At 49.6% G+C, this 13085-nt stretch overlaps 1 protein-coding gene across 1 annotated transcript in view; it reads left to right on the forward strand.

Annotated features, from left to right (window-relative positions):
- Window positions 1-20: 20 nt before the first annotated feature.
- Window positions 21-13085, forward strand: part of GBA2 (glucosylceramidase beta 2) — a 167649-nt gene continuing 154584 nt past the window's right edge. Inside the window, exon 1 of the mRNA XM_069205700.1 lies at window positions 21-3822. Within this exon, the coding sequence (XP_069061801.1) occupies window positions 3650-3822 (173 nt within the window). The 5' untranslated portion in view covers window positions 21-3649. The remainder of the gene's footprint in view (window positions 3823-13085) is intronic.

Consider the following 13085-nt stretch of genomic DNA (forward strand, 5'->3'; position numbering starts at 1 on the left):
GTCTTCCCTGCCAGCCAATCAGTGTGTTCGTGTGCGGTGCGCCCACCGGGACGCCCGGTTTCCTCGCCTGCCGCCCCGGAAGCAGCCGTTCTCGCCTCTCTGACCCCGCGCGAGCCCCCGCATGCCGTGCCGGGTCTGGAGATCAGCAGCAGGGAGCTTGTGTGCAGCAGGGAGGAGGGGACACCCAGGAAGGGGCTGCAGAGCCAGCAGGGTCCCGTCCAGGGGGGGAGGCCGGTCCCTGGGGAGGGGGGGAGGCAGGAGGAAGAGGGCAGTGCAGGAGGGGGGAGGGGACAGCGTGAGGAGGGGCCCACACCCGGAGAGGCTGCACAGAGGAGCAGCGCTTGGGGCAGGGACTGCTGGGGGCTCAGGGGAGTCACTGGCAGCCAAGGGTGGGGGACAGCTTCTAGCAGCAGAGATATAAGTGACAGCTCCTGGCAGAAGAGGCAGCCGGTGACCGAGCACAGGCCACAGCTCCTGGCAGAAGAGGCAGTCGGTGACCGAGGACAGGTCACAGCTCATAGTCAGTCAGTGACACAGGACAGGTCACAGCTCATAGAAGTCACAGCTCCTGGCAGAAGAGGCAGTCAGTGACCGAGGACAGGTCACAGCTCATAGTCAGTCAGTGACCGAGGACAGGTCACAGCTCATAGAAGCAGTCAGTGACACAGGACAGGTCACAGCTCATAGAGTCAGTCAGTGACACAGGACAGGTCACAGCTCATAGAAGTCACAGCTCCTGGCAGAAGAGGCAGTCAGTGACCGAGGACAGGTCACAGCTCATAGAGGCAGTCAGTGACACAGGACAGGTCACAGCTCATAGAAGCAGTCAGTGACAGAGGACAGGTCACAGCTCATAGAAGCAGTCAGTGACAGAGGACAGGTCACAGCTCATAGAAGTCACAGCTCCTGGCAGAAGAGGCAGTCAGTGACCGAGGACAGGTCACAGCTCATAGTCAGTCAGTGACACAGGACAGGTCACAGCTCATAGAGTCAGTCCGTGACAGAGGACAGGTCACAGCTCATAGAAGCAGTCAGTGACCGAGGACAGGTCACAGCTCATAGAAGCAGTCAGTGACCGAGGACAGGTCACAGCTCATAGAGTCAGTCAGTGACACAGGACAGGTCACAGCTCATAGAAGCAGTCAGTTACAGAGGACAGGTCACAGCTCATAGAAGTCACAGCTCCTGGCAGAAGAGGCAGTCAGTGACAGAGGACAGGTCACAGCTCATAGAGGCAGTCAGTGACCGAGGACAGGTCACAGCTCATAGAGTCAGTCAGTGACACAGGACAGGTCACAGCTCATAGAGTCAGTCAGTGACCGAGGACAGGTCACAGCTCATAGAGTCAGTCAGTGACACAGGACAGGTCACAGCTCATAGAGGCAGTCAGTGACCGAGGACAGGTCACAGCTCATAGAAGCAGTCAGTGACACAGGACAGGTCACAGCTCATAGAGTCAGTCAGTGACACAGGACAGGTCACAGCTCATAGAGTCAGTCAGTGACACAGGACAGGTCACAGCTCATAGAGGCAGTCAGTGACACAGGACAGGTCACAGCTCATAGAAGCAGTCAGTGACAGAGGACAGGTCACAGCTCATAGAAGTCACAGCTCCTGGCAGAAGAGGCAGTCAGTGACCGAGGACAGGTCACAGCTCATAGAAGCAGTCAGTGACAGAGGACAGGTCACAGCTCATAGAGGCAGTCAGTGACACAGGACAGGTCACAGCTCATAGAAGCAGTCAGTTACAGAGGACAGGTCACAGCTCCTGGCAGAAGAGGCAGTCAGTGACAGAGGACAGGTCACAGCTCATAGAGGCAGTCAGTGACCGAGGACAGGTCACAGCTCATAGAAGCAGTCAGTGACAGAGGACAGGTCACAGCTCATAGAAGTAACAGCCGGTGACCTGAGAGCGCTTGAGACATCCTGGCAGAAGACAGATGGTTCCTTCTGTCAGAAGACGTATTAAGTGACCGGGGGTATGTAGCATCTCCTGGTTGAAGGTAGATGACTTAACACAGTGACTAAAAGTGACCACAAAAGGAATGTGACAATAATGTGGCGAAAAGGGCACGAAAAGGGCACGAGTGACGCCTGAAAGTGATCTATTTTGACAGGCTGACACCTGCTGATACAGGATCTGCCAGAACCTGAAAATTGGCGACTGAATGTGTACAAGAGACTCTTGATCACCGACGGACAGAGGCACCCAGGCAGAGTAGGTCAATTTTGACAGATAGTGTGAAAGTGACAGGGAGCCTAGTGCACAGCGAGAATAGATGTGAACCTGACTTGTGATATTGAGCGAAACACCTCTGGTGACAGTGAGGGACAAAAAAAACGTTTGGGTAATTGGGTTAGATAGTTGCAATGACCGAGGGCGAGAGACAGCGTGTGCTTGATGCACAAATGTTGAATTACTGATAGTCAGTTACCTGGCTGGCATAGACGACTTGGGTGATTATTGGGTCAACGTAGAGTGAGACTGATGCAGGGGACTAGACTATAAGCCTGCATATCTTCCTGAGGTGTGATGTCACTGAGTATAATCGGATATAGACGCATGTATTGATTATATTTTAACTTCATAGTCCAGGAGTTAGAGGGTGCACTTTCTAAATGGTATCTGTAGTTACCATAGAAAGACATCGGGAGTAAGACTGCACCTTCAGCCTCCATGAGTATTGACCAGCCAGGCTGATGTGCAACCACTGAGGCATGTGAGGACGACGGTTGGACTTCTGGCTGAAAATCATGGGAGATCTGTGCGAGAGAAGAGGCTTTGGGCAGTAGAGGGGCTTTTGAAGAGAGGACCAAGCAATGAATACACACTCTCCTTGTTAATGGGATAATTATTTGAGTTCTGTCCACCATTCTCCGGTGCCGTGCTAAGTGTGTTTCCATTGATGCAATCGTAATCCCACTCTGTTTGATCGGACGGTGCCACAGTGATTGGGTTTGAACACACGAGCGTTCAAATGGTGAAAACGTTTTGTGATCCCAAACCAGCAGTTGGACAGCTCCTGGTCCCGTCAGAAAAGACTGACCCCGGGCTAGCTCTGTGCATTCTTCTCTTTAAAAAAACAAAACACCAGAGATTGCGCAGTCTCACTGTCCTCTGTGATCAGCTGCAGGAGGGTCTGGAGATCCACATGAGTTCATCCTGAATTCGTACTTCCACATCCAGTTGAAGTGTATTAAAGTGACCCGTGGAACATGATATGACATTTGTGCGGTTTTGCACCATATTTCTGACCAGGATCTGCCACTGGATATCCATCTTCGAGGTCAGTGGTTCTGCTGCTGGCAGGGGTACCTCCAGAGTCTGCGCTGTAAAACCTTGCACATGGCTGAATTACCACTTCGCTTTCCTTTCCTTTCTTGTTGCATCTGAGACCTTGAGGCATGAGGGTCTGTAGAACTACTCCGTTCTTTCACTCACTTGCTGTCATACAGTTCATTCCAGCCTCGGCTGGACCACCCTGCACTATAGGCGTGACTTGTGCTATTTAATATTGACCCTTTTTTAGGTCGTCATTTCTGCCACGGTGGTAGATTTATGTTGAAGAGCGCTCCTCTGGCTCGCAGTCTTGGAGTCTGACGACAAAGGAGCAGAGCAAGCGGACTCTTTGCCTTTTAGCACAGCACCATGGCCACAAGAAGCTTGATGGATTCTTATGAGGGTGTTGTGCAAGGACACAGAGTGCCAATCTTTGGCTGGAGGATCTGCTTGGACCATGACTTCAAGGAGAAGAGGAAACCATTTCAGGCTTCGAATGTCTCGCTGGTGAACAAGATTATCCATTTCCCCATGGGACTGCGGTAAGTGATGCACAAAGGCTCACTCATGGACATATTTTAAAAATGAATGTAAATGGAATTTATTTGTCTGGGCAGTGGTTATCCTCACAATATTACATATATTCTGTCTTACTAGACGTTTGCCAGTCAGCCCTATATTCGCAAGCAGTACTTCTTAGCAAGTAATATCTAAATGAGATATTGTACCAAAGTAAACTGGTCCAGATTTGTGTTTCTCGGCATGTCTCTCTTTAAATTTTTTAAAAGGCCGCGACGTGTACGTTCACTGAAGTGACTTCACTTGCTCTAGGGCTGGTTGAACTTGCGTGCTGAGAAGTAGCCATCATTTTAATGCAGCATACATGTGGTCTTGATTGCGAAATCATTGTCTCACTCAGACGGTGTGCAGCACAAACTGCACTGTGCAGCCTCACTGCACAGCAACCGTACTGGTCAACAATTCAGGCTGTAATCACATGCACAGATGAGGTGCAGGACATGCAGCAGCAATGCAAACTTCCTACAGACACACATGTAAAGGTTCATGAGTCGCACCATTGGGCTCTTACACACTCATACACACACTCTCTCTCTCGGTACAGCACATACAGCAGCAGCAATGCAAGCTTCTTACATACACACGTCAGTGGGCGCTCACTTGTGCTGTCTCTTTCTCTCTCACACGCACATACACAGATGAGGTACAACACATGCTGCAGCAGTGCAAGCTTTTTACAGACATTCGTGCAAAGGCTCATGAATTGTAATGCTCATTCTCTCTCTCTCTCTCTCTCTCTCTCGCAGAGAAGGTACAGCACATGCAGCAGCAATACAGTTTCTTACAGACACGTGTAAAGGATCATGAATCGTACCAGTGGGCTCTCGCTCTCTCTGTCTCTTTTCCTGTCTCTCTCACACACGGTGCAGCACCAATGCAAGTTACTTACAGACACACATGTAAAGGATCATGAATCGTACCAGTGGGCTCTCGCTCGCCGTCTCTTTCTCTTTCTCTCTCACACGGTGCAGCACCAATGCAAGTTTCTTACAGACACACATGTAAAGGATCATGAATCGTACCAGTGGGCTCTCGCTCGCCGTCTCTGTCTCTTTCTCACACACGGTGCAGCACCAATGCAAGTTTCTTACAGACACACATGTAAAGGATCATGAATCGTACCAGTGGGCTCTCGCTCTCTCTGTCTCTTTTCCTGTCTCTCTCACACGGTGCAGCACCAATGCAAGTTACTTACAGACACACATGTAAAGGATCATGAATCGTACCAGTGGGCTCTCGCTCTCTCTGTCTCTTTTCCTGTCTCTCTCTCACACGGTGCAGCACCAATGCAAGTTTCTTACAGACACACATGTAAAGGATCATGAATCGTACCAGTGGGCTCTCGCTCGCCGTCTCTGTCTCTTTCTCTCTCTCTCTCACACGGTGCAGCACCAATGCAAGTTACTTACAGACACACATGTAAAGGAGCATGAATCGTACCAGTGGGCTCTCGCTCTCTCTGTCTCTTTTCCTGTCTCTCTCTCACACGGTGCAGCACCAATGCAAGTTTCTTACAGACACACATGTAAAGGATCATGAATCGTACCAGTGGGCTCTCGCTCGCCGTCTCTGTCTCTTTTCCTGTCTCTCTCTCACACGGTGCAGCACCAATGCAAGTTACTTACAGACACACATGTAAAGGATCATGAATCGTACCAGTGGGCTCTCGCTCGCCGTCTCTGTCTCTTTTCCTGTCTCTCTCACACACGGTGCAGCACCAATGCAAGTTTCTTACAGACACACATGTAAAGGATCATGAATCGTCCCAGTGGGCTCTCGCTCTCTCTGTCTCTTTTCCTGTCTCTCTCACACACGGTGCAGCACCAATGCAAGTTTCTTACAGACACACATGTAAAGGATCATGAATCGTACCAGTGGGCTCTCGCTCTCTCTGTCTCTTTTCCTGTCTCTCTCACACACGGTGCAGCACCAATGCAAGTTACTTACAGACACACATGTAAAGGATCATGAATCGTACCAGTGGGCTCTCGCTCTCTCTGTCTCTTTTCCTGTCTCTCTCACACGGTGCAGCACCAATGCAAGTTACTTACAGACACACATGTAAAGGATCATGAATCGTACCAGTGGGCTCTCGCTCGCCGTCTCTGTCTCTTTCTCACACACGGTGCAGCACCAATGCAAGTTTCTTACAGACACACATGTAAAGGATCATGAATCGTACCAGTGGGCTCTCGCTCGCCGTCTCTTTCTCTTTCTCTCTCACACGGTGCAGCACCAATGCAAGTTTCTTACAGACACACATGTAAAGGATCATGAATCGTACCAGTGGGCTCTCGCTCGCCGTCTCTGTCTCTTTCTCACACACGGTGCAGCACCAATGCAAGTTTCTTACAGACACACATGTAAAGGATCATGAATCGTACCAGTGGGCTCTCGCTCTCTCTGTCTCTTTTCCTGTCTCTCTCACACACGGTGCAGCACCAATGCAAGTTTCTTACAGACACACATGTAAAGGATCATGAATCGTACCAGTGGGCTCTCGCTCTCTCTGTCTCTTTTCCTGTCTCTCTCACACACGGTGCAGCACCAATGCAAGTTACTTACAGACACACATGTAAAGGATCATGAATCGTACCAGTGGGCTCTCGCTCTCTCTGTCTCTTTTCCTGTCTCTCTCACACGGTGCAGCACCAATGCAAGTTACTTACAGACACACATGTAAAGGATCATGAATCGTACCAGTGGGCTCTCGCTCGCCGTCTCTTTCTCTTTCTCTCTCACACGGTGCAGCACCAATGCAAGTTTCTTACAGACACACATGTAAAGGATCATGAATCGTACCAGTGGGCTCTCGCTCGCCGTCTCTGTCTCTTTCTCACACACGGTGCAGCACCAATGCAAGTTTCTTACAGACACACATGTAAAGGATCATGAATCGTACCAGTGGGCTCTCGCTCTCTCTGTCTCTTTTCCTGTCTCTCTCACACACGGTGCAGCACCAATGCAAGTTACTTACAGACACACATGTAAAGGATCATGAATCGTACCAGTGGGCTCTCGCTCTCTCTGTCTCTTTTCCTGTCTCTCTCACACACGGTGCAGCACCAATGCAAGTTACTTACAGACACACATGTAAAGGATCATGAATCGTACCAGTGGGCTCTCGCTCTCTCTGTCTCTTTTCCTGTCTCTCTCACACACGGTGCAGCACCAATGCAAGTTACTTACAGACACACATGTAAAGGATCATGAATCGTACCAGTGGGCTCTCGCTCTCTCTGTCTCTTTTCCTGTCTCTCTCACACACGGTGCAGCACCAATGCAAGTTACTTACAGACACACATGTAAAGGAGCATGAATCGTACCAGTGGGCTCTCGCTCGCCGTCTCTTTCTCTTTCTCTCTCACACGGTGCAGCACCAATGCAAGTTTCTTACAGACACACATGTAAAGGATCATGAATCGTACCAGTGGGCTCTCGCTCGCCGTCTCTGTCTCTTTCTCACACACGGTGCAGCACCAATGCAAGTTTCTTACAGACACACATGTAAAGGATCATGAATCGTACCAGTGGGCTCTCGCTCTCTCTGTCTCTTTTCCTGTCTCTCTCACACACGGTGCAGCACCAATGCAAGTTACTTACAGACACACATGTAAAGGATCATGAATCGTACCAGTGGGCTCTCGCTCTCTCTGTCTCTTTTCCTGTCTCTCTCACACGGTGCAGCACCAATGCAAGTTACTTACAGACACATGTAAAGGATCATGAATCGTACCAGTGGGCTCTCGCTCGCCGTCTCTTTCTCTTTCTCTCTCACACGGTGCAGCACCAATGCAAGTTTCTTACAGACACACATGTAAAGGATCATGAATCGTACCAGTGGGCTCTCGCTCGCCGTCTCTGTCTCTTTCTCACACACGGTGCAGCACCAATGCAAGTTTCTTACAGACACACATGTAAAGGATCATGAATCGTACCAGTGGGCTCTCGCTCTCTCTGTCTCTTTTCCTGTCTCTCTCACACACGGTGCAGCACCAATGCAAGTTACTTACAGACACACATGTAAAGGATCATGAATCGTACCAGTGGGCTCTCGCTCTCTCTGTCTCTTTTCCTGTCTCTCTCACACACGGTGCAGCACCAATGCAAGTTACTTACAGACACACATGTAAAGGATCATGAATCGTACCAGTGGGCTCTCGCTCTCTCTGTCTCTTTTCCTGTCTCTCTCACACACGGTGCAGCACCAATGCAAGTTTCTTACAGACACACATGTAAAGGATCATGAATCGTACCAGTGGGCTCTCGCTCTCTCTGTCTCTTTTCCTGTCTCTCTCACACACGGTGCAGCACCAATGCAGGTTCCTTACAGACACACATGTAAAGGATCATGAATCGTACCAGTGGGCTCTCGCTCGCCGTCTCTTTCTCTTTCTCTCTCACACGGTGCAGCACCAATGCAAGTTACTTACAGACACACATGTAAAGGATCATGAATCGTACCAGTGGGCTCTCGCTCTCTCTGTCTCTTTTCCTGTCTCTCTCACACACGGTGCAGCACCAATGCAAGTTACTTACAGACACACATGTAAAGGATCATGAATCGTACCAGTGGGCTCTCGCTCGCCGTCTCTGTCTCTTTCTCTCTCTCTCTCACACGGTGCAGCACCAATGCAAGTTACTTACAGACACACATGTAAAGGATCATGAATCGTACCAGTGGGCTCTCGCTCTCTCTGTCTCTTTTCCTGTCTCTCTCACACACGGTGCAGCACCAATGCAGGTTTCTTACAGACACACATGTAAAGGATCATGAATCGTACCAGTGGGCTCTCGCTCTCTCTGTCTCTTTTCCTGTCTCTCTCTCACACGGTGCAGCACCAATGCAAGTTACTTACAGACACACATGTAAAGGATCATGAATCGTACCAGTGGGCTCTCGCTTTCTCTGTCTCTTTTCCTGTCTCTCTCTCACACGGTGCAGCACCAATGCAAGTTACTTACAGACACACATGTAAAGGATCATGAATCGTACCAGTGGGCTCTCGCTCGCCGTCTCTGTCTCTTTTCCTGTCTCTCTCTCACACGGTGCAGCACCAATGCAAGTTTCTTACAGCCACACATGTAAAGGATCATGAATCGTCCCAGTGGGCTCTCGCTCTCTCTGTCTCTTTTCCTGTCTCTCTCACACACGGTGCAGCACCAATGCAAGTTACTTACAGACACACATGTAAAGGATCATGAATCGTACCAGTGGGCTCTCGCTCTCTCTGTCTCTTTTCCTGTCTCTCTCACACGGTGCAGCACCAATGCAAGTTACTTACAGACACACATGTAAAGGATCATGAATCGTACCAGTGGGCTCTCGCTCTCTCTGTCTCTTTTCCTGTCTCTCTCACACACGGTGCAGCACCAATGCAAGTTACTTACAGACACACATGTAAAGGATCATGAATCGTACCAGTGGGCTCTCGCTCTCTCTGTCTCTTTTCCTGTCTCTCTCACACGGTGCAGCACCAATGCAAGTTACTTACAGACACACATGTAAAGGATCATGAATCGTACCAGTGGGCTCTCGCTCTCTCTGTCTCTTTTCCTGTCTCTCTCACACGGTGCAGCACCAATGCAAGTTACTTACAGACACACATGTAAAGGATCATGAATCGTACCAGTGGGCTCTCGCTCGCCGTCTCTTTCTCTTTCTCTCTCACACGGTGCAGCACCAATGCAAGTTTCTTACAGACACACATGTAAAGGATCATGAATCGTACCAGTGGGCTCTCGCTCGCCGTCTCTGTCTCTTTCTCACACACGGTGCAGCACCAATGCAAGTTTCTTACAGACACACATGTAAAGGATCATGAATCGTACCAGTGGGCTCTCGCTCTCTCTGTCTCTTTTCCTGTCTCTCTCACACACGGTGCAGCACCAATGCAAGTTACTTACAGACACACATGTAAAGGATCATGAATCGTACCAGTGGGCTCTCGCTCTCTCTGTCTCTTTTCCTGTCTCTCTCACACACGGTGCAGCACCAATGCAAGTTACTTACAGACACACATGTAAAGGATCATGAATCGTACCAGTGGGCTCTCGCTCTCTCTGTCTCTTTTCCTGTCTCTCTCACACACGGTGCAGCACCAATGCAAGTTACTTACAGACACACATGTAAAGGATCATGAATCGTACCAGTGGGCTCTCGCTCTCTCTGTCTCTTTTCCTGTCTCTCTCACACACGGTGCAGCACCAATGCAAGTTACTTACAGACACACATGTAAAGGAGCATGAATCGTACCAGTGGGCTCTCGCTCGCCGTCTCTTTCTCTTTCTCTCTCACACGGTGCAGCACCAATGCAAGTTTCTTACAGACACACATGTAAAGGATCATGAATCGTACCAGTGGGCTCTCGCTCGCCGTCTCTGTCTCTTTCTCACACACGGTGCAGCACCAATGCAAGTTTCTTACAGACACACATGTAAAGGATCATGAATCGTACCAGTGGGCTCTCGCTCTCTCTGTCTCTTTTCCTGTCTCTCTCACACACGGTGCAGCACCAATGCAAGTTACTTACAGACACACATGTAAAGGATCATGAATCGTACCAGTGGGCTCTCGCTCTCTCTGTCTCTTTTCCTGTCTCTCTCACACGGTGCAGCACCAATGCAAGTTACTTACAGACACATGTAAAGGATCATGAATCGTACCAGTGGGCTCTCGCTCGCCGTCTCTTTCTCTTTCTCTCTCACACGGTGCAGCACCAATGCAAGTTTCTTACAGACACACATGTAAAGGATCATGAATCGTACCAGTGGGCTCTCGCTCGCCGTCTCTGTCTCTTTCTCACACACGGTGCAGCACCAATGCAAGTTTCTTACAGACACACATGTAAAGGATCATGAATCGTACCAGTGGGCTCTCGCTCTCTCTGTCTCTTTTCCTGTCTCTCTCACACACGGTGCAGCACCAATGCAAGTTACTTACAGACACACATGTAAAGGATCATGAATCGTACCAGTGGGCTCTCGCTCTCTCTGTCTCTTTTCCTGTCTCTCTCACACACGGTGCAGCACCAATGCAAGTTACTTACAGACACACATGTAAAGGATCATGAATCGTACCAGTGGGCTCTCGCTCTCTCTGTCTCTTTTCCTGTCTCTCTCACACACGGTGCAGCACCAATGCAAGTTTCTTACAGACACACATGTAAAGGATCATGAATCGTACCAGTGGGCTCTCGCTCTCTCTGTCTCTTTTCCTGTCTCTCTCACACACGGTGCAGCACCAATGCAGGTTCCTTACAGACACACATGTAAAGGATCATGAATCGTACCAGTGGGCTCTCGCTCGCCGTCTCTTTCTCTTTCTCTCTCACACGGTGCAGCACCAATGCAAGTTACTTACAGACACACATGTAAAGGATCATGAATCGTACCAGTGGGCTCTCGCTCTCTCTGTCTCTTTTCCTGTCTCTCTCACACACGGTGCAGCACCAATGCAAGTTACTTACAGACACACATGTAAAGGATCATGAATCGTACCAGTGGGCTCTCGCTCGCCGTCTCTGTCTCTTTCTCTCTCTCTCTCACACGGTGCAGCACCAATGCAAGTTACTTACAGACACACATGTAAAGGATCATGAATCGTACCAGTGGGCTCTCGCTCTCTCTGTCTCTTTTCCTGTCTCTCTCACACACGGTGCAGCACCAATGCAGGTTTCTTACAGACACACATGTAAAGGATCATGAATCGTACCAGTGGGCTCTCGCTCTCTCTGTCTCTTTTCCTGTCTCTCTCTCACACGGTGCAGCACCAATGCAAGTTACTTACAGACACACATGTAAAGGATCATGAATCGTACCAGTGGGCTCTCGCTTTCTCTGTCTCTTTTCCTGTCTCTCTCTCACACGGTGCAGCACCAATGCAAGTTACTTACAGACACACATGTAAAGGATCATGAATCGTACCAGTGGGCTCTCGCTCGCCGTCTCTGTCTCTTTTCCTGTCTCTCTCTCACACGGTGCAGCACCAATGCAAGTTTCTTACAGCCACACATGTAAAGGATCATGAATCGTCCCAGTGGGCTCTCGCTCTCTCTGTCTCTTTTCCTGTCTCTCTCACACACGGTGCAGCACCAATGCAAGTTACTTACAGACACACATGTAAAGGATCATGAATCGTACCAGTGGGCTCTCGCTCTCTCTGTCTCTTTTCCTGTCTCTCTCACACGGTGCAGCACCAATGCAAGTTACTTACAGACACACATGTAAAGGATCATGAATCGTACCAGTGGGCTCTCGCTCTCTCTGTCTCTTTTCCTGTCTCTCTCACACACGGTGCAGCACCAATGCAAGTTACTTACAGACACACATGTAAAGGATCATGAATCGTACCAGTGGGCTCTCGCTCTCTCTGTCTCTTTTCCTGTCTCTCTCACACGGTGCAGCACCAATGCAAGTTACTTACAGACACACATGTAAAGGATCATGAATCGTACCAGTGGGCTCTCGCTCTCTCTGTCTCTTTTCCTGTCTCTCTCACACGGTGCAGCACCAATGCAAGTTACTTACAGACACACATGTAAAGGATCATGAATCGTACCAGTGGGCTCTCGCTCGCCGTCTCTTTCTCTTTCTCTCTCACACGGTGCAGCACCAATGCAAGTTTCTTACAGACACACATGTAAAGGATCATGAATCGTACCAGTGGGCTCTCGCTCGCCGTCTCTGTCTCTTTCTCACACACGGTGCAGCACCAATGCAAGTTTCTTACAGACACACATGTAAAGGATCATGAATCGTACCAGTGGGCTCTCGCTCTCTCTGTCTCTTTCACACACGGTGCAGCACCAATGCAAGTTACTTACAGACACACATGTAAAGGATCATGAATCGTACCAGTGGGCTCTCGCTCTCTCTGTCTCTTTTCCTGTCTCTCTCACACACGGTGCAGCACCAATGCAAGTTACTTACAGACACACATGTAAAGGATCATGAATCGTACCAGTGGGCTCTCGCTCTCTCTGTCTCTTTTCCTGTCTCTCTCACACACGGTGCAGCACCAATGCAAGTTACTTACAGACACACATGTAAAGGATCATGAATCGTACCAGTGGGCTCTCGCTCTCTCTGTCTCTTTTCCTGTCTCTCTCACACACGGTGCAGCACCAATGCAAGTTACTTACAGACACACATGTAAAGGAGCATGAATCGTACCAGTGGGCTCTCGCTCGCCGTCTCTTTCTCTTTCTCTCTCACACGGTGCAGC

This window comes from Pleurodeles waltl, chromosome 1_2, assembly GCF_031143425.1.
Source record: "Pleurodeles waltl isolate 20211129_DDA chromosome 1_2, aPleWal1.hap1.20221129, whole genome shotgun sequence".
Lineage (NCBI taxonomy): Eukaryota > Metazoa > Chordata > Amphibia > Caudata > Salamandridae > Pleurodeles > Pleurodeles waltl.